This window comes from Labrus mixtus, chromosome 4, assembly GCF_963584025.1.
Source record: "Labrus mixtus chromosome 4, fLabMix1.1, whole genome shotgun sequence".
In the NCBI taxonomy this organism is placed as follows: Eukaryota; Metazoa; Chordata; class Actinopteri; order Labriformes; family Labridae; genus Labrus; species Labrus mixtus.
This window is the reverse complement of record NC_083615.1, coordinates 4951951-4971071: the sequence shown is the minus strand read 5'-3', so window position 1 is coordinate 4971071 and position 19121 is coordinate 4951951. Positions and strand designations below refer to the sequence as shown.

Below are 19121 nucleotides of genomic sequence, written 5' to 3'. Positions count from 1 at the left end.
CACGCGCGTGTTAAACCAGGGGGTTTCCGGGAGCGCGCGCGGATTGTCCACCAGCCTTTGCACCTCGCGCGTCTTGTCATTCATCTCCACAGCGAAGAACGCATTTTTCTAAGAGCTCTGGTGAGTACACTTTTTTCACTTTGCCTCCGCCTGAACTTAAACAATAACATTCACTTGACCTTTATCACTTTAACTGACTTATTTTAACCCCCCTGCTGTCAGCGCTGGTGACGTCTCTGTGCACGTTTTCACTAATTTGTAAACTGTAGCTGCTTGTTGTGTACGGTACGCTGCAAACAAAGCCTGTCCCAAACACTGTCTTTATTACTGAAACCCCTAAATTAATTTCATGATGCTTGGAAAAAAAAAAATGATGGGGCTTGTTTTTCCACCCTACCCTGTGGGTGCTGTTGCGCGTGTGATTAAACACATACTGTGAAATAAGCAGCCCTTGACAACTGCCCGGGGATTAATTAGTCAAAATGACAATCACTCGTCTGATGGAGCCTGTGCGTTTTTAATAAGCTTTAGACCTACTGAATGGAAACTTAGCCACAGAAAGGTGTTCAGGTTTGCGTGGAAGTTTTTTTCTTTTGCGAGTCAGTTGAATTCAAACCCAGACTTTTAACATTTCTGACTGAGATTTATGTTTTTTCCTGTTATGGCATTAGAAAGTGGCGAGCAGCTGTTAAAATTAGCGATGTGTAATCTGCTGTGTTCTAGGATGGGACGGCATTAGACCGCTCCCATGCTGCCCTCTGGCCCGTTAATGTTGGTGTGAGGGTGCAGCTGACCCTCCTGCCTCTGCTGTTGAGCTGTCAGCAAAGCTTACAGGCCCTTAAGCCCCCGCGCTGAGATGCACACTGGACGCATATGCGCACTCATCTTGTGCCTACCTACATAGTGAACAGGAAAGGATAAATCTATCCTAACATAAACAAGGATTGAAAATGTATACAAATAGTATAAATTGGCAATTAATCGAAGTAAATAAAATATTTTCATTGCATGTTAATACAATGAAATGTTGTCTGACAGCAATCGATTCCATAGCAGTTTAAACGTGTGTTTATGCATCTATACACAAAAACAAGTCCATACTTTATTATAGGAAATAAAAGTAACTATAATAGTGGGCCACTGTTATCATAATGTAGCTACTAAGTGCAAAGAAGCAGTTTTACCATCTTACTGTCTTACAACTATATCAAGTCCCTAATATTACACTTTGCAGAATTTGTTATTGACAAAGCTGTTGTACATTTATACTAAACAATTTCAACCTTGCTATGGGAAATATACTGGAAATGTGTTGTTTGGTTGTTAATAAATAATTTTTCATGAGAGGCCTGGGCAAGAGAGCAACATGATATCATACAAATATCAGAAACATCAACACACAACCTCAAATAATACACAACAGTATACATACAAAACCTGGAAGATGATTCCTCTTTTTGTCTCAGTGTGTCACTGCACCCAGAAGAAGGCGCACACCGACATGTGTTGGTGTATTTTAAATGTTATAGCTCTAATTAAAGGCCTTTTATACTTTTTAAACCATCCTGAGTGCCTGGACCTGGATGTTTTTTGGTTTTAAGGTTCCTTCCTCTTTAAAAAAAAAAATAACTAGAGGGTATTTAGACCATACAGGTTTAAAATGTTTTAAACAAAGAGACCACATTAACAAAAGAAAACCTAAAACCAATTATGGTACATCGTATCATTCCACCCTCCCCAAAGAGCACCTGTTTGCTGTTCAGCTTGATTGAGGACCCACGCAGCACTCCTAAGTCCTAACCATTGATGTCTTGTCCTATTATTGTGCCATTTTTTAGATAATTGCCTTTATGGAGAAAAAAAAAAAATATATATATACACACGATGTCTTCAGTGTCCAAACTGGTCTCTATGTTGTTTTATTATTTAATACTCTGTTAGAGATAGTTCATATTAGGAAAAATACCATTTTTAAAAACAGGAGAGTCTTACTTTGATCACATGACAGATGCTCAGTAAACGTACCTGCAAAGATCGCATCCATATTGATTAGCATGTGTAGAATAAAAATTCAATATGAGGGGGAAAAAACATTCGATTTATTAAGATAAGTAACTTCTGCACCACACATGAAGCAAGTAGTTACAGCATATGACATAAAAAAAACTCAGAGCCTTTTCTGTTTCTCCAACTAAAGCCAAATTAGCAATTATATTATGCAGTGCTTTGTATAGCTTTAAAACACTTTAAATTCATCTAATCAGCTATCTGGCTTCTTTTATCCATCTATGTGGTTGCATTGCTCCTGATTTATATCGATTGTAAGTCTTCAAAAGTGACAATGGCTCACAAGTCACATTTGGTTTACAGATGTTTACATGCCAACGCGTTTAGGTGAAAACACTGATCTGATGTATCCGAACGGTTTAAATAACCTCTGTATGACCTACTGAACTCTTAAAGACATATTCTCCATTTCCACCTTGGCTCTGAGTTTGTCAACACATGGTAAAGTGGGATTATAGTTGGTGTGAGCGCGTATATGTAAGGGGATTGGCTCCTGAAGTCCTCTGTATGTGTTGTGTACACACCGCTTGTTTGGCTGTTGCTGTGTTTACATGTCTCATGGATTTTCATTATTGTCTCAAGCGGCATGACTGTAGGTAGAAACAGTCATGGAAGGACAAGCTACTCCTGCTCTTTCTAACGCATACTGATGTAGCGATTTTTGTGACACAAAGAGGTTAATAACATAATACTGCATGTGTCTAATTACAGTGAAAGTTACCATGCACAAAATGTCTCAAATGTGTTGCCACCTGATCAGGAACAGCCCTAGATCCTGAACATATTCATTGCTTAGACTGACAACCCGTGCATACATGAATTATTTTGTTGATCAACTTCTTATAGAGAGGACTTAAAGAAGAGTATCTACACATTTTGAAGTTTGTTTACTGCAACCATGAAATATAACATCTACAGACCTTTCTTGTTTTTAATTTGAAATGAAACTGAATACTGTTTCAAGTATTGTATGAATATCCAGTTACAGCTGAATAAATAAGATGCAAAAAAAAAGAAAAAACTACATTTGCTATTAATCAGTTTTGCATTAAAATGGAATGAAATTGGTCCATATTTAATTTCTGTGCAATGTAATCGTCTTTGAGTGGTGTGAGATTTAACAACTCAGTTGACTCTCAACGCTTCAGTCTTTATCTCTAAAGAATGCGCCCAGTGATAAAATTACCTCAGCAGATTGTAAACTGTGCAGCTTGGATTCCATCCGGAGCTTAATCTGTGCCTACAGCTTCATTTGGGTAAAAAAAAAGAGATGAGGCAGCTTAACTTTGGATCACAGTTGATCCGTCAGTCTAAAACAGCCACTACTGAGTGATTTTCAAAACAGGACATTTTTTTTAAATCAACCTAAAATTGACCTGCATTGTCCTGGTTATAAAAGTTGATAAGAGATAAGCATATAATAATCGCAATCATCTCTTAATATATATTTATTGTTATTCCAAAAACCTGTCAATTAAATAAAGTGCAATATATGTACAGTATGTTAATATATTGAAACATGTTGTGGTATATTCTGAAAATGATTCACAACCCTTTACCCAAGTTTATAAATCATAATTATGAGAAAAACCTTAACGTATGTTATTTCCAACCAAGTGGCATGAGCTTCCATTAAAGAAAAAGGAATTTTTCCAACACAGTCATGTTCATTTTTTCAGACCTGGCCGGTTTCTCCTCACCCCCCACAATGTTTGTATTATTTAAGAGATAAATTCACTCTTCAGAACTGGGAGACAAACAACTTCTAAATACTAAAATCCTGTTTTTTCTTTTTCTAAACCACCAGAGGGATGAGGCGGAAAAGAACATCTGCCTGTCACCACAGAGATGAGTGAGACATCGTCCATTCACTCAGCAAAGCTGGTTTCATTGGCCCGATCAATATCCGGGCTCGGGCTTGAAGCCTCTAATGGAGGTGCTGTCAACTTCCCTGCAAACAACGACACCCCGCCTCCAGTATGGTCTCTTCTTAACTTAAACATTCACATCTAGTAGTGTAATGATTCTGAAGTAATATGACAGCTCTATATCAACTGAAATGACCTCTACCTGTGCAGATGCACTGAGTTGTTCCTAAATGTTTGCATGTAAGCCTCATCACTTTCTACAACAATGACCTGTGTGCGATCTTTTTTAGGAGTCCGGCATCGAACTAGGCCCTGGGCTTTATTTTGCTGATGGAAAAAGAAAAGTGGACTACGTCCTTTGCTACAAATACAGAAAAAGGCAAGCATCCAAGGCGCGCCTTTCCATTGCATCCAATGGGAGTATACCAATGCCGATACCAATTATAAGCCGATTTGATGTGGAGTCTGGGGAGATAGGTCCGGCTACAATAGACCTGGAGGAGTCTAAGCTAACAGAGGAGGAAAAGGCCGTAATGAGGGAGGAGTTTGAAACGAATCTACTGGAAGCCGGACTGCAGATTGAGCGTGACAAAGAGGTTTGTTTGTGTCCGCTTTTACAGTGCTTTCAAGGTGATTCTTTTTTTTTTTTAATCTCGTGTACACTTCAATTGACAATTTTGGGTCAGATGGCGTCCTAATGTCATGTGACTACAAAGCCTCTGATTGGATGACTGCCATACAGGTTAAGGATAAGACTTAGTCTGTCTCCTGAAGCAGGGGAACATGGCTGACCTCTAATTAAAGAGAGAACTTATTAACGTCAGTGGGTCATGATAGTTTTATTTTCTATGAATAGTTTCAAGAATAAACAAAACATTTAATGACTCCCAATACAGCATGTCTACATTAGTCCCGAGGGACATTTTTTCTTGGACTAAAAGGCTGTCTTTTGGAAAAAAATATGTTTTGTCGAAGTTTCTGCAGAAGTTTTGTAATGGACTTTTCAATTTTGTAGCTCAAGCAAGCCCACAAACTGATACAGAACAATTAGACAAGACTGAGCGCCATCTTTGACCCATTCAATGAAACATCCAACCCAGCGTTCAACCCCCCCCGCATCCGCCCCCGTCATTCAACTTCATGTGTCAGCTAGCACACTTCCGAGCAGTGGATCACTCTCTCTAATAAGGCCCTATAATCTGGCTTTTGGCTTCACACTTACGGTCACAGTCTTAATCCTCTGCCAAAATACACAACACACACAATCCCACACAGCGGTATACACAGACAAAAACAAAATCCCAGACAATCACTAACATATCAAAACACACTTAGAAAATACATAGAAAACCTGAAATGTGAAATGTATTTGCACAGACAGGAGAGTCTATATTAGTTTTTTACAATCTCATTCTTTAGACAGACTATGAACATATCAACTTTCAATCAAAACACATCTCTTTTTCAATATTGTAAAGTCATTTTGGTTTTATCTAAATTTGCCAGGTTTGCCTCAATACTTCTATTTCTGATCAGGACTCCAGTAGCCTGACAGTGATGTAGAAAAACTGCTGGCAGAGGATGGTATCACACAACAGCAGGTGCTGTTACGACATGAACTCTGGTATCTGACCTGCACCAATGTCATGATGACAGTAATGATGACAGTAATGGCATTAGCGGAAGCAGGATAATAGCTCGTCAATTTTCTCATGATCCAAATTGATAATTGGTACTATTGCAGAGGCTTTCATGCACCTCTCCCATGGGGTCATAATGATCGGCCCTCATGTCCTATACTCTGGAGGATTGCATGGTTCAGGGCTTGAAATAATGGGATTCCACACAAAAAAGCCTCATTATAACACAAAGTAGCATACTTACAGGTTTAGAGAAGGCTCATCTGGTGGCCTCGGGACAAGGAGCCGGAGCAGTTAAATGCAAAGACAAAGAGAATGGGGAAGACAGGCTGACAATTAATCTCCTACAATTAGGCCAGGAGTAATTATGAAACATATTCCTCCTCTTGTTATCCGTATATATAGACGATACATCTGATTGATGTGGTGAAGCTATGCTAGGTATACTGTAGTTACTAGTAGTACATGTAATGTTTCTTTTTTTTTTATCTCTGTGTTTTTTTTCTTGTGCAGAGGTTAAACAGTCTCCGGTTTCTTCGGCTGCACATCCCATGGCCAATACTCAGCCGAGAAGCAGAGCTTCAGAAAATCAAAGTTGCTGTGAAAAAGGTCAGCGTTGTTCTTTCACAGTCAATCACACACCCTGGTGTCATATGAGCATTTTAAGACTAAGGAGTTTGTATGTCAGAAATCAGTTGCACGCCATGAATAGTTTATAGGACGGATATTTTGTGTGACAAATGTGACATAGTGCACTGTTTTGTTTCATTGAGCAGAAGTTTGAATTGCGGAAACCGACAGGCTTTGCCGGAGTCTGGGATTCCATTATGACGACACTGAACACACCGTTTCAACCAGACGTCCCTGACGTTGACATCCAGGGAGACTCAAAAACCCTTAAATACCCTTTCATCAGAGACAAACTCCACCTGTGAGTCGCTAAACTCTCACACACTTACGCACACGTGTCAGAAATGAACAGCAGGTTTGTGACCGCTCTCGTCATTTCCCGCAGGTACGACATCAAGTCGACAGACACGGTGTTTGACAATTCAACACGCAGCAGAATAGTGAGTCATGAAATAAACATCCTCTCAATTTCTGTTTTGAGAATTTGTAGTTTACCTGAGCACGCGTCATATTTTGGACTTTGCTTTTTGTTTGAGTCTAGGTGGCTGAGATTATTTCACGCATCACCTGCAGACAAACCTGCCAAACCACTGGTAAGCTCTAACTCTATCTGTTGTTTCACTTACTCATATGTGGTTCATATGCATGCTGTCAGTCTGACAGTCTTATTCTTCCCGTGTCCACATGCTGAGCGTTTCTGTGATGCTGTGTTACCCCCTCCTCTTTGTGTCACAAGGCATGAACTCATTATTGTCTCAGGGTGTCTATGAATCTGCCTTCCCTCTTCATGATGTGAGTATAACAGAAGACACTTTACCAGACAAGTACCTCCTGTCTATGTTTCATGTCATAATGCATTTATTAAAACTTGATTGAACCATATAAGGCAGTTTAGTCAATACATTTGCAGTATTGACTTAAAAAAAACACAACATGCCATAATGTAAGGCTTTCTATCCAAAATAAAGATCCTGTCTTGTTTTTTCTCTGAAGGGTTCCTTCACAAGAAGAGGAATGAAAGATCAGCGTAATGACAGACAGGTGAGTGGCTTCTAATGATGTGTTGATTAATGGGATAGAAAAATCTTATACAAGTTACAGTACAAGTCAAACTAATGAAATAGTAGCCCTTTTAGATAGTACTTCGTCTATATTACATATTAGGTGGTGTTTATTGACACTTGCCTTGTTGCCGTAGTATTTTAGTTTCACAAAGCTGCTTGTTTGTTTTTGACGACATTGCATCGACACCACGTGTGTTCAGTCTGACTGTGTATCCTAATGATATGATTAACAGCTTATGTTGCTAATGAGCTGTGTTATTGTGTTGCTTGTCCTTCAGCTCCTACATGAAGAATGGGCTAACTATGGAGTTATGCATAAATATCAGCCTGTGGACCATATCAGGTACTGACCTACATCCACTAACCTCGAATTAAAACACAAAGTCTTGGACTGAACTGATAGACTGATGTTTTTTTTTGTTGCTATTGACATAGATTTACTACTGAATATGTCTGTTCAAAGATTACTACTCCATAAATGTGTCATGATGTGCTCTGGATATTTTTATTTTGAAATGATAATTACTTATGTGTAAAGACTTGCCTTTTTTGTAGATAGTTTAGTCTGAGGGTGCTTAATAGAGTTAAAAAAAAAAAAGAAAGTCTGTCCAGTCTGAAGAACAAGAGAGTGATGTTTTTCTGTTGTTCCTGCATTCATTTTTTCTGATATTTAATATGTCAAAATGGAACATGTACAGTAGATAGATTGTGTTATAAAGAAGAAGAGATGGTTTATTTGTCCTCTAGGCAGCTACTTAACATGGACCAATTTGATAGTAATGGAGATTCTTTCAAATTTAGGTCGAACCAAAAATATAGCGTTGACACATTATTAAACCAGGGCAGCTAGCTGACCCATTGCCTTTCATTTAACAGGAAGTACTTTGGAGAGCAGATTGGGTTTTACTTTGCCTGGCTGGGTGTTTATACTCAGCTCCTCATCCCTCCCTCTGTACTTGGCATCATTGTCTTCCTGTACGGCCTATTCACTGTGGATGCCAATGTGCCAAGGTAGGCTGACACCAACTCCTCAGACTTAATCATTATGCTTGGGGTTTAGTTAACTCTGTGTTTACTTCAACAAAAAAAATGTTTATTCCAGCCAGGAGACATGTGATGACAACCTGAACATAACCATGTGTCCGCTGTGTGATGGCGTGTGTGACTACTGGCAGCTGAGCACTGTTTGCTCTCTGGCCCGAGCATCATACCTGTTTGACAACGGAGCCACGACCCTCTTTGCAATTTTTATGTCCCTGTGGGGTAACTATATGTTCTAATGCATTTTTCACACACATTTTTTTTCTGGCTCATGTGCATAGAGGAGACAGCTGTTAAACAAGGAGAAATTCATCCTCACTCTGTTTCTGAGAAAAAAATATGTTTTCCTTTCTTGTCTGACAAAAAAAGCTCAATCAAAGGTCTGATTATTTTTAAACAGCCAATGATTTCTAACATATTCCCTTTTCTGTATTGTCTTGAAGCCGCCTGTTTCCTCGAGCACTGGAAGAGGCGAGAGATGTGTCTGAAACATATGTGGGATCTGACCAGCATGGAGGACGAGGAGGTAAAAGCAATTATTTAGGTTATTTAGTTAGGGTGGCAGTGTCACCCTGCAATGACGACAGTCAGAGGTCAAGAATTCACCTCACAGATTATCATTAAACACTTTACGAGCCACGCAACACACACACACACAGATATATAGCTGGTCACCCATGCATACATGTATTAACATGACTCTTTGCCCCTCTAAGGAGCTGTAATGGGATTGGTGTGTTGGTAAAGCACTGTGCTTACTGGATGACATGACACAGCATGGTCGTTAACATAAACACTTCAAGCCTAACACTCGTTTCTCTTTGTGTGTTTCTGTCCTGTTTATCTCTGTCTCTGCGGCCTGAAGGACCGGAAGCAGGTGGGCATTGTGTCTAAATCCTTACCCACATCAATACTGTGTAATCTGTTTTTTTAAGCTGTATTTTTTTTTTTTTTTTAGTAATTGTATTTATTGGTATATTTATAAGCTGTTTAAGATCACCTAAAGAGAACACTTTTTTTTTTAAAGGCATGTAAATATAACTTATTTCTTCAGTTGGTCACATTTTCTGCACACTCACTCTTCACTTTTAAAATAAGAGTCAGAAACTGAGCAGTCCATGAGAATCAGAATCAGAAATACTTTAGTAATCCCAGAGGGAAATCTGGTCGTTACAGTTGCTCTAAACACAATATTGCAGTAGAAATAGTTATATACAATCAAATATTACTAAAATAGAAATGTAAGTAAGTAAGATATCAAGCAATAAGTGCAAGAAATATATTAGCTGGAAGCTAGAAGACCAGGTTTACTCTGTGATGAATATTCTCTTCCTGTGAACAAAAAGAACATGAAAATATAAACATTACAGGTCTGCTCCCTTTTTTAAATATCTGGATTTCTTTTGGAAACATGACACCTTATATGCTATCACCTCTTAGGGCTTTAGGTATGACGTCTCTGACTTTATCCTGGAGTACCAGAGACCTGAAACTTAATGAGCAGCTCTCATTGGATGATCATAAGTGAATGCTAAATGACTTGGAGGCACACACATCTAGCTGTGGATGTTCTGCCAGATATCTTAATGATTGTGGGTGATCTTGAAATATATTTGTGGCTTTAATTTGTTAGTTTGTTACTTTTTGAAAGTATTACGATTATGTATCTTATATTATGTTTGTATGTATGGCTGCTCGTCGTGTCAGAAACTTTAATTGTGCTGCTGCCTGCATTGGCCAGGACACTTTGGCAAAGAGACTTTTAATCTCATTGAGGTTTTCCGGTTAAACAAAGGTCGATTATGGGCATTGATTCCTTTAGCTGTAATGTTGTTTTGTTTGTTAATTTAAAAATGTATTACAAAGTTTTTTGTTTTTGGCGTTTGTGCTCATGACCAAAAGTAACAAGTGCGTGTGTGTGCTGCAGGAGGAGCTGAGGCCTGAATATGAAGAGGCTCTGAAGGAGAAAAAAGCTAAAATGAAAGCAAAGTCTAAGGAGAAGGTATCGTTTTATTTGTGTGTTTGGATCACATTTTTAGGACTAATTACAAAAAAACTGCACTTAGAAATAAATTGCAGAATTTTTACTGACAATTTGTCTAAATCTGTGTTTTTATTGTGACGCAGATGAGTCAAGCGGTGCCTGGTGTGGATGGAGAAACGGATCAGATGCTGTCCTCCCAGGTATCACCGCTTTCTGTGATGGGACGTCATGTGAACAGAGTTGCAGGGGGTTTGGTGGGGGGAGGGGTTGGGTGGGGGATTTAAACTTGTTCATTAGCAAACGCGCAGATGCACAGCCCTTCTAACACATAGCGAAGGTGAACAACTGTCACTGTATGAAGAAATATGACCGCCTGTCTAGCTTTTCTTTGATTGCAGAAAAGTTATTAGAGACTAAAATGTAATTATTTTAAAATACAATTTAAAGTTTTTATGGACATAAAGGTTTCAAGAACGATTTTGAAAAATGATCAGATATTAGGACGTATTAGAATCTCTGTCTGTTTCAATTTATGTTAGCCCATGAAAAGGAACCCCCCCCCCCACCAACAGTGGAGTGGTTGAGTCCAAAGCTGCTTACCTGCCTGAGATTAGCCCAGATTACGGATGGAGAGAGAAACAAGGAGGAGAGAGGAAGGAGGGGAGGGGATATCTGTCCTTTCAGACGACACATTTACACCTCTCAGACAGTAAACATAATGTGTGGGCAAAACATGTGCTAAGGATTATTACACATTACATTACTGTGCATGTATTCAATGATTTCACAATGTAGTGTGTATTTTTTATTTTTTTTAAATGTACCAAATTAATATGAATATTTTTTCTACACAGCGAGAGCCGGAGTCTCTGGATATTGAGGATCACCTGTCAGGTTTCCTCATCAATGTGTCCACCTTACTGCTACTGGTACTGCATTTCTACTCCGATGATATTATCACGTTTCTAACCTCCAGCTAATCACACAACATTCAGATTATGATCATATTTTACGAGGGTACCAGGCATTTCCTTCTGTCTTTTCAAAATCATTTTTCTTCCTGTCAACAGAATATCCTCACTGTGTCCTATAATAAATCCATTATTTCCTCATCATAATTAGGGGCATAGATCATGTTTCATTTAGTATGTTAATTCAGATTATTCCACATATTTAAGTACAAGAGATCACAGCAAGAATACAATACATGACAGACTGGTAAAATGGTAAACACTATAACTAGAAAATAATAAAAAAAGAACATACTTTCATCCAGCAGAAATGAAAGAAGAAAAACAAATCCACCAGAGTTTTTGGTCCTCTGACTGTATGATGTTGTTGTGTGTGCTCTAGATCTTCGTAACCTTCTCAGCTGTGGTCGGGGTGGCAGTTTACCGTATCTGCATGTTAACCGTGTGGTCCATGAACCCCGATCATGCCGCCAAGGCCAGCGTGAGGATGACTGTCACCACCACAGGCATCATCCTGAACATGCTTGTTGTTTTGGTGCTGGAGGAGGTCTATGGAGCAATCGCTGTGTGGCTGACCGAGCTGGGTATTTTTGATACAATTCTGTTAAAGCAAAGTAAAAGCATCAAATAAGGAGGCCTTATGACTTGTAATGTTAGCTAACAGCTTCTGTGTTGTGGCTGAACAAATTAGTACCCGGATGTCTTAACTGGAGGTTAGAAGTGGCAACATTTTGTTTAAGGTTGAATCAAAGAAATGCCCGCTATTGGATTGATTAATTATGTTTTAAAGGTTTGTAGATGGTACTGTAACTTTAAGATTTTTTACATTCATCCAAATGAAATAGAATAAAATTTCTCAAATATAAAAAGGGCACCAAAAAATCATCACATAGCATTGCATTATTCTGTAGACAATAAGACGGATTACAAAAACGATTTCTGTAATAATCAATCACATTTCTTTTTCTGTTCTCCAATTAATGTTTCAAGAAAGAAATCTAAAAAAAAACCAAAAAAAACAATATGGTTCGTTTTAGATATTCTTCTCTTCATCCAATACTTTGAATGTTAAGGAAAAGTCTTTGGGGGATGTTTTTCTTTTTAGACAGAAAACATCTCAACAAAACAAACAGAAAGCCACAGAATCACTTGTTCAGTTTTAAAAACACCAAAGGATAAAATAAAACGATACAAGTCAAGTGCTTTTAACCTAAAAGGCAAAGTTGCTGATTAAGGTAGCATGAGTTTCTATGGGGGGTGGGGGATAAATGAAACATGACCAAGTGTGTATCACAGTGTGTTTAAAATGTCTCCTTTCCTACAGAACTGCCAAAGACAAAGGAAGAGTTTCAAGAGAGGCTGATCTTTAAGTCTTTCTTTCTCAAATCCATGAACGCCTTTGCACCTATTTTCTACGTTGCCTTCTTTAAGGGCAGGTGTGTGTCTTTTATAAAGTACAACAGCACTGAATACACTTTCTTTTCTTCTTATTCCTGATCATGTGGCCTCTATCCTCTCACCCTGCAGGTTTGCTGGGCGGCCTGGCGATTATGTTTACGTCTTTGGGGACTATCGCATGGAGGAGGTAGCTTCTGTTACACTTAATGTCTTTGATTGTTTACAGTAAAATGTGCATCTGTTTGATGAGGCGTGTGTGTGTGTTTTTTGTCCCACAGTGTGCTCCACCGGGCTGCCTCATTGAGCTGTGCATCCAGCTCAGCATGATCATGCTCGGAAAGCAGCTCATCCAGAACAATGTGTTCGAAGTTCTCATACCGTGAGTTTATTTTTTATGAACTTAAGTGCAAACATTTCTCACAAAACTGTTGTACAAAATGTCCAGTCCCTTGCTATCTTTACTGCAACGCTTCCCTTTGTTGCTTTGCAGTAAGCTGAAAAAAATCTACAGAACAATACAGGAGAATAAAGGAAAGAAAAGAGAAGCAGATGAGGATGATGAAGAAGAGAAGAGACCAAAGCAACAATTTGACAAAGATTTCATCCTTGAACCGTACGAAGGAGTGACCCCAGAGTACATGGAAATGGGTGAGCCTCTCTCCCAAGCCTTTTGAGTCATGAAGTCTCTCAATGCTCAGATAATACATTTCATGTTTTTAACCACTTATTTCTGTTTCCACCTGTGTTTAAATATTCACAGTGATCCAGTACGGGTTTGTGTCTCTTTTCGTCGCCTCTTTCCCGCTGGCGCCGGCATTCGCTCTGCTCAACAACATCATCGAGATCCGTCTCGATGCTGCAAAATTTGTCACAGAGATCCAGCGGCCTGATGCTGTGAGGTGTAAAGACATAGGTACAGATCGGGCATGAGCATGTCGACTCGATCAGTCTCTGCGTGGATGTGATACAAGCTTTCTTTCAACTTTTAACAATGGCTTTCTTTTCCTCTCCTCCACTCTGCCCCTCTGTTTTTTTTCCCATCTTTTTTGTCTTCATGTTTGTCTGTTTGTCACTTTCCTTTACACAACTACACACACACACACACACACACACACACACACACACACACACACACACAATCACATGATTGGCCACACTTCCCTTGCTCTCTTTTTCTCTCTGCATGAACATGCTCTCTTCAGGGGTTTGGCACAAAATTCTCTGTGGAATCAGCAAGTTCTCTGTCATAACCAATGTAAGTGTGTGTGAATGAGTGTGTGTGTCTATTCTGATCCTTTGAACTCTGCTAGAGAATGTCTTTCTAAAGTTTGTGTATGTATGTATTTAAAAATTATCAATGATTGTTTATCTTTTCGTTTTCAATACAACCATTTTACTTTTCAAACAGGATGTTTTTAATAGATAAACTTAAAAGAAATGTTTACAGCAGGACCGGACCGATATTGGATTTTTGAGGCCGATACCGTCTGGGGAGGAAAAAAAATTCCGATACCGATATACAGGCCGATATCTTTCTTAGATCTATCTTCGATCTTTAAAGATCTTTAGAGATCAAATATGGATAGATAGATAGATGGACACATTTATTGCATTGATCCCTCAAATACAGTTATCAAACACTTTTGAAAAATACATTTAATGAGGAAAATATTTGTTTTCTTACAGTTGAACAAAAGTCTTTATTGGCCAGAATAACAACAATGCACTGAACCCCTAAATTAACAATTGTAAATATAAACTATATAAAATGAAATAATACAAATAAAATTGAATAAGCCTGCTTATTTCAGCACATATCAGACATAAAATTTGCCGATACCTATAGTCAAGTATCGGCCGGTATTATCGGCTGGCAAATTAATCGGTCGGGCTCTAGTTTACATGAACATTTTAAAATCAATACTCGTGTATAATTGAGGTCGAACAAACACACTGAATGCATTTTCTCTCATCTTGAAACTTTGCGTAGTGTTTTTATTAATTAGCATCAATGTATTTGTGCTCAGTAGCTGAAAGTCTTCATTTATCTTGACTCTGTTTCTTCTTTGCCACATGCTTTTGTGTGTTACAGCCGATGACACACAGTGATATAGCAGAAAAAAAGTGGCAGTTTTTTTATATGGTGTCACAAAACAGGGACTAATAGTAGGACGGTTCCTCTGTCGTGCATCTAGCGGCAACAAATCTCCCAGGGTACCTTTAGGTATATGTCTCAGTCTTCCTCAGTGACTCTGGGTAAAATGTTGTCCCGCTTAAGCTGTGAACTGTTTCCTGTGGTGTATGGTAGTGATTATGAAAGTATTAAAGTATCAGTTGACAGCTAATCAAACCATTTTTATTTCTAAAGCCCAAAACGACAACAAATCCTGTGATGATTTACACTCAGTTCCTGGAGCTGGAGTAAGGCGAGCCTGAGCCAACCCTTACTAAATGTCTGATTAAAAAGCACAGTGTTAGACTTACCTTTAAATATAGAGGATTACTGCCTCCCACACTTAAGCTGAAAGAAGGAGATTAGTGAGATAGTTGAAGGAATTAATTATGAATTCAATATTATTTGTCTCCCACGGCCTTGTCAGTACGCATGTAACATTTTTTAAACTAGCTAACTAGAGTTTTGGGAGACTTGGATGGATAGTTTGATTGTAAGCAATGAATAAATGCAATGTTAATGAAAATAGGCAGTCCTTAAAACACAAAACGTCTTCTTAAAGAACAACAAGAAAAGAAACATTAAAAATGTCCCATCCCCTTACATGCATTATATCTCTGATGAGCTCAAGAAGCTAAGGTAATTTCTAAACATGTGTGGCCACAGGGATATAGAAAATGACTGTTACATATTCAAAAAATAAAGACTTAAATTCAAGATATTTTGTAAAATGTTGTTGACATGTTTGTAGTTGTGTTAGATATAGTATGTAATTGATAATAAGCATCTATAGCATGTCCCTGCAGTAACTTTTATGTTGAACAGTTTTGTCATTTCCACTTCTTATTCGTCCTCTCAGGCGTTTGTCATCTCCTTCACATCGGAGTTTGTCCCCCGGATGATTTACCAGTACATGTACAGTGTGAATGGCACTATGGATGGATACACCGAGCACTCACTGGCCTACTTTAATGTCAGCAACTTCCCACCGGGCACTGCGCCACCCACCACCATCTCCATGTGCAGGTCAGAGTGACTCTCTTGACCTTGACATACCTGGATTTCCTTTAAATCCTTGAGCCCTGCAGATTACCTCTTACTTTATCTAAATACAAAACTTGTCAAGGAGTTTTCAGAAAGTGTAAAATGTCATTTATAGCCGGGATTTTACTGAGACTAATCTTTCCAAGAATTACCATGCCATAGCAATGTTCATTCATGCGTTCAGAGTTCCTCCCGACTAATACTCTTACTGTCTGTGTTTTTCAGATATAAGGACTACAGAGACGCACCGTGGGAGGCAGACCCTTACAGCTTCTCTAAAGAGTACTGGTCCACGCTGGCAGCAAAACTAGTCTTTGTCATTTTCTTCCAGGTATTAAAAAGAATGTGTTTATATTAATATCAGTCTTTAAAAAAAAATTGTCCGATTTCCAATTATTTCTTTTTCTAACATACGAAGCACCATTCCATATGAGGGTTTCTTTAATGGCAGATGTGCTGCTTATTATGTTGTCTTTCAGAAAAGCAATCGGTGGAGACCTATCATTTTTAGATTGTTGTCTCAAAAATTCTTTCCCTTTGTCTGCACTTATTGCGGGTATTAAGTTGACATTAATTTAGTGTAATAGATAGTAGGGACGCACTGGTCCTCTTAAAGATATCATACATCTGAACCTAGATTATCTGCTTATACTGATTCTTGATATAATGACAGTGATTTTTTTTATTTATTTTTTTATCCCAAATTTGAACTCTGTATACTTCCCTCTGTGGAACATATTGGGATTATTTTTATGTAATAACTTCAGGGATTATAGTGGCACTAAAAAGTCTGGAACCTGCAGTGACTGGGTCTGTTTGAGGATACGGTAAATGCTGATGGAAAGCTTTGCCATTGACAAAGTGAATCCATACGACAGATCTGAATCAGTTATGCCGGTCCCTGACGCCCAATCAGTACAACAAGGTCGATATTGACCTGACTCCGGATCAGTGAATTTCTATGGACCAGGGGGATTGTGAGAACCAATTACTCCCCTAAAAATAGATATCTTCTGATACAAAAAGAAAAACAGTGTCCGCTGTACAAATAGGAAGCATTAACTGAAAGCACACTCTTATGAATTTAAATAATACATTGCAGAATAAAAGGTTTTCATCATCTTTTCCCTTACAGAACCTCGCCATGTTCCTCAGCATGTTGGTTGCCTGGATGGTCCCAGACGTACCACGATCGCTGCGGGACCAGTTGAAGAAAGAGAACATGATACTGATGGAGTTTTTGCTGAATCAAGACCAAGAAGCAAGTGCCAGATTTCTCTCTCCAAGACCATCTGTAACCTGCATCCCCACCAGCACCATAGACATTGTGGTGGAGGAACCACCAGATGAACAGGAGGAGCAGGAGAAAGAGCAGGGGAAAGAGCAGGAGGAGGAGGAGGAGGAGGGAGATGTTGAGAACAGTCTGGATGTACTCAGAAGAACAAGTGATGGTGATCCGGAGGTTGAAAAGATGTTCAAAGATGTTGAAGACGATGAACAGGAAGAACGAGGAGGTGACGGAGAAGAAGAAGAAAAAGTTGAGGAGGTGGAGAGCGAACAAAAAGTGGAAGAGGGAGAACTAAAAGGAGAAGAAGGAAAGGCAGATATTGAGCAAGAGGGGGGAGAAGAAGAAGAAGAAGAAGAAGAGGTAGAAATAAAAAGAAAGGAGGAAGAAAAGGAAGTGGAAGAGGAGACGGCTGTGGACGAGCATTTCAATCTGGACGATTTAATGATGGAACTGGGCCTGTTAGGTAAGAGGAGAAAATTGAATTCATCTGTTGTCTTCAATGTGATATCGTACTATCCGTGTCTCAACACTAATCTGTGTTTTTCTTGTCCTACAGATGAGGAACCGTCATTGAGCGTCACTCTAAATGCAGAATTTCCTCGCTCAGGCTCCAAACAGGAAGTCCAGAAAGACCCTGAGCCTCCATCGAATCCGTCATCTCACACGGGCTCGACCCAAAGTCTGAAGGGCTCAAGGGCGGGACTAACAGAATCAAGTGTTGACACGAGGCTCTTCTCGCTTCTTGCCCCTCCTCCTCCCCCCAGAGAGCCAGGCTCAAGGGCAAAGGCCCGCTGCTCCACCCTGCCTTCCCGCCACAAAGGGGCCGAGACTTGTTTCAGCCTGCCACGGCCCAGCCACTCCACCAGCCTCACCAGGTTCAATCAGACGGCCACACTCACTCCCCTCTTTCCTCTTGACTCCTCATTATCAGCCTCATCCAACCCGTTTACTCCTCCACACACACCGGTATCACCTTCATCCACCAACCCCACCACGCCCCCTCCAGCCCAACAGCCCAAAGCCCCCAGTGAACTATTTGCACTGAAAGGCCCCCCACCTCAGCAGCCTCGATCCCGAGGCAAAGCTCGGTGTTCCACACTGCCTCCGCGTCAAAGAGCCCCCGGTCCAGAGGAGCACTCCACCAAGCCTAGCCACTCCACCAGCTTCACAGAGCTGGGGGACCACGCCACCCAGTGACACTAAAGCGCAACAGGTCGGCGTAGGGAGAGCAGAACGAGGAGGGAAAGGGACAGCGGGTGGCAGAGGGAGGGGGAGGACAATCCAGATTAGCCTCTCCTGTCTGTGCCTGGAGCCTCACCCCTCCGTCTGTCCTGCCTATCTGCATACATAACACCTGGGGTCTGAGAAGAGACCATCCAGACCAACAGATTGTGTTTTATCCTCCTAATCTTTTCCAGAGTTGTTCATATACCACTCGTTGGCTTCGGGCTGAATAAGACAAATGGAGCGCTGAACAATCTAAAGAAAGACTCCCCCTGCCGTGCCCAAAAAAAAAAACATTACTGGAACTTGACTTTTCTTTCTTTTTTTTTTTGGTTTCTGTTTTTTTTTTCTTGTTTTCTGTGTTTGCTCACGGAACCAGCACTTAGGCCACTGCTCCTCTGTTATCTCAACTTCCACACATGTAGCAGTGCTGCCTTGTAGAAACCAGCGACAGATGAAAACATGTACAGCAAGCTAGCGTCAACAAAAGTGCTTGTAGAGGTTTTGATATATAACAAAAATGTTAAAATTATCATTAAAGAAGGACATGTTTTTTATATCGGGTTTTTCCTTCTGCATCTTAATGTGGTGTTGTGTTTTATTTCAGTGTTTTTATCTCTGACGTAAAAATGGAAGATTGGAAGTATCACATGTTTTGCAAGTCAGTATTGAGAAATTCTCATTTAAAAATAACATCACTTATCATGCATCCCTTATGCATCACTTATA

General features: G+C 39.7%; 1 protein-coding gene across 2 annotated transcripts; it reads left to right on the top strand.

Annotated features, from left to right (window-relative positions):
* Window positions 1-70: 70 nt before the first annotated feature.
* On the top strand, window positions 71-18949 carry ano2a (anoctamin 2a). Of its 2 annotated transcripts, XM_061035263.1 has the most exons (28): window positions 71-120; window positions 3875-4044; window positions 4226-4531; window positions 6089-6184; window positions 6352-6506; window positions 6591-6645; window positions 6747-6798; window positions 6942-6997; window positions 7199-7246; window positions 7548-7612; window positions 8146-8280; window positions 8372-8532; window positions 8754-8836; window positions 9176-9187; window positions 10238-10312; window positions 10438-10494; window positions 11149-11223; window positions 11648-11849; window positions 12590-12701; window positions 12793-12850; window positions 12942-13042; window positions 13154-13311; window positions 13424-13576; window positions 13866-13918; window positions 15696-15862; window positions 16106-16211; window positions 17016-17631; window positions 17725-18949. In XM_061035263.1, the coding sequence occupies exons 2-28, from the start codon at window positions 3916-3918 to the stop codon at window positions 18363-18365; spliced, it is 3927 nt and encodes a 1308-aa protein (XP_060891246.1). In that variant the 5' UTR covers window positions 71-120; window positions 3875-3915; the 3' UTR covers window positions 18366-18949. The 2 variants fall into 2 exon arrangements, with proteins under 2 accessions (XP_060891246.1, XP_060891244.1); XM_061035261.1 differs by lacking the exon at window positions 71-120 and having other exon boundaries at window positions 3863-4044.
* Window positions 18950-19121: the final 172 nt, after the last annotated feature.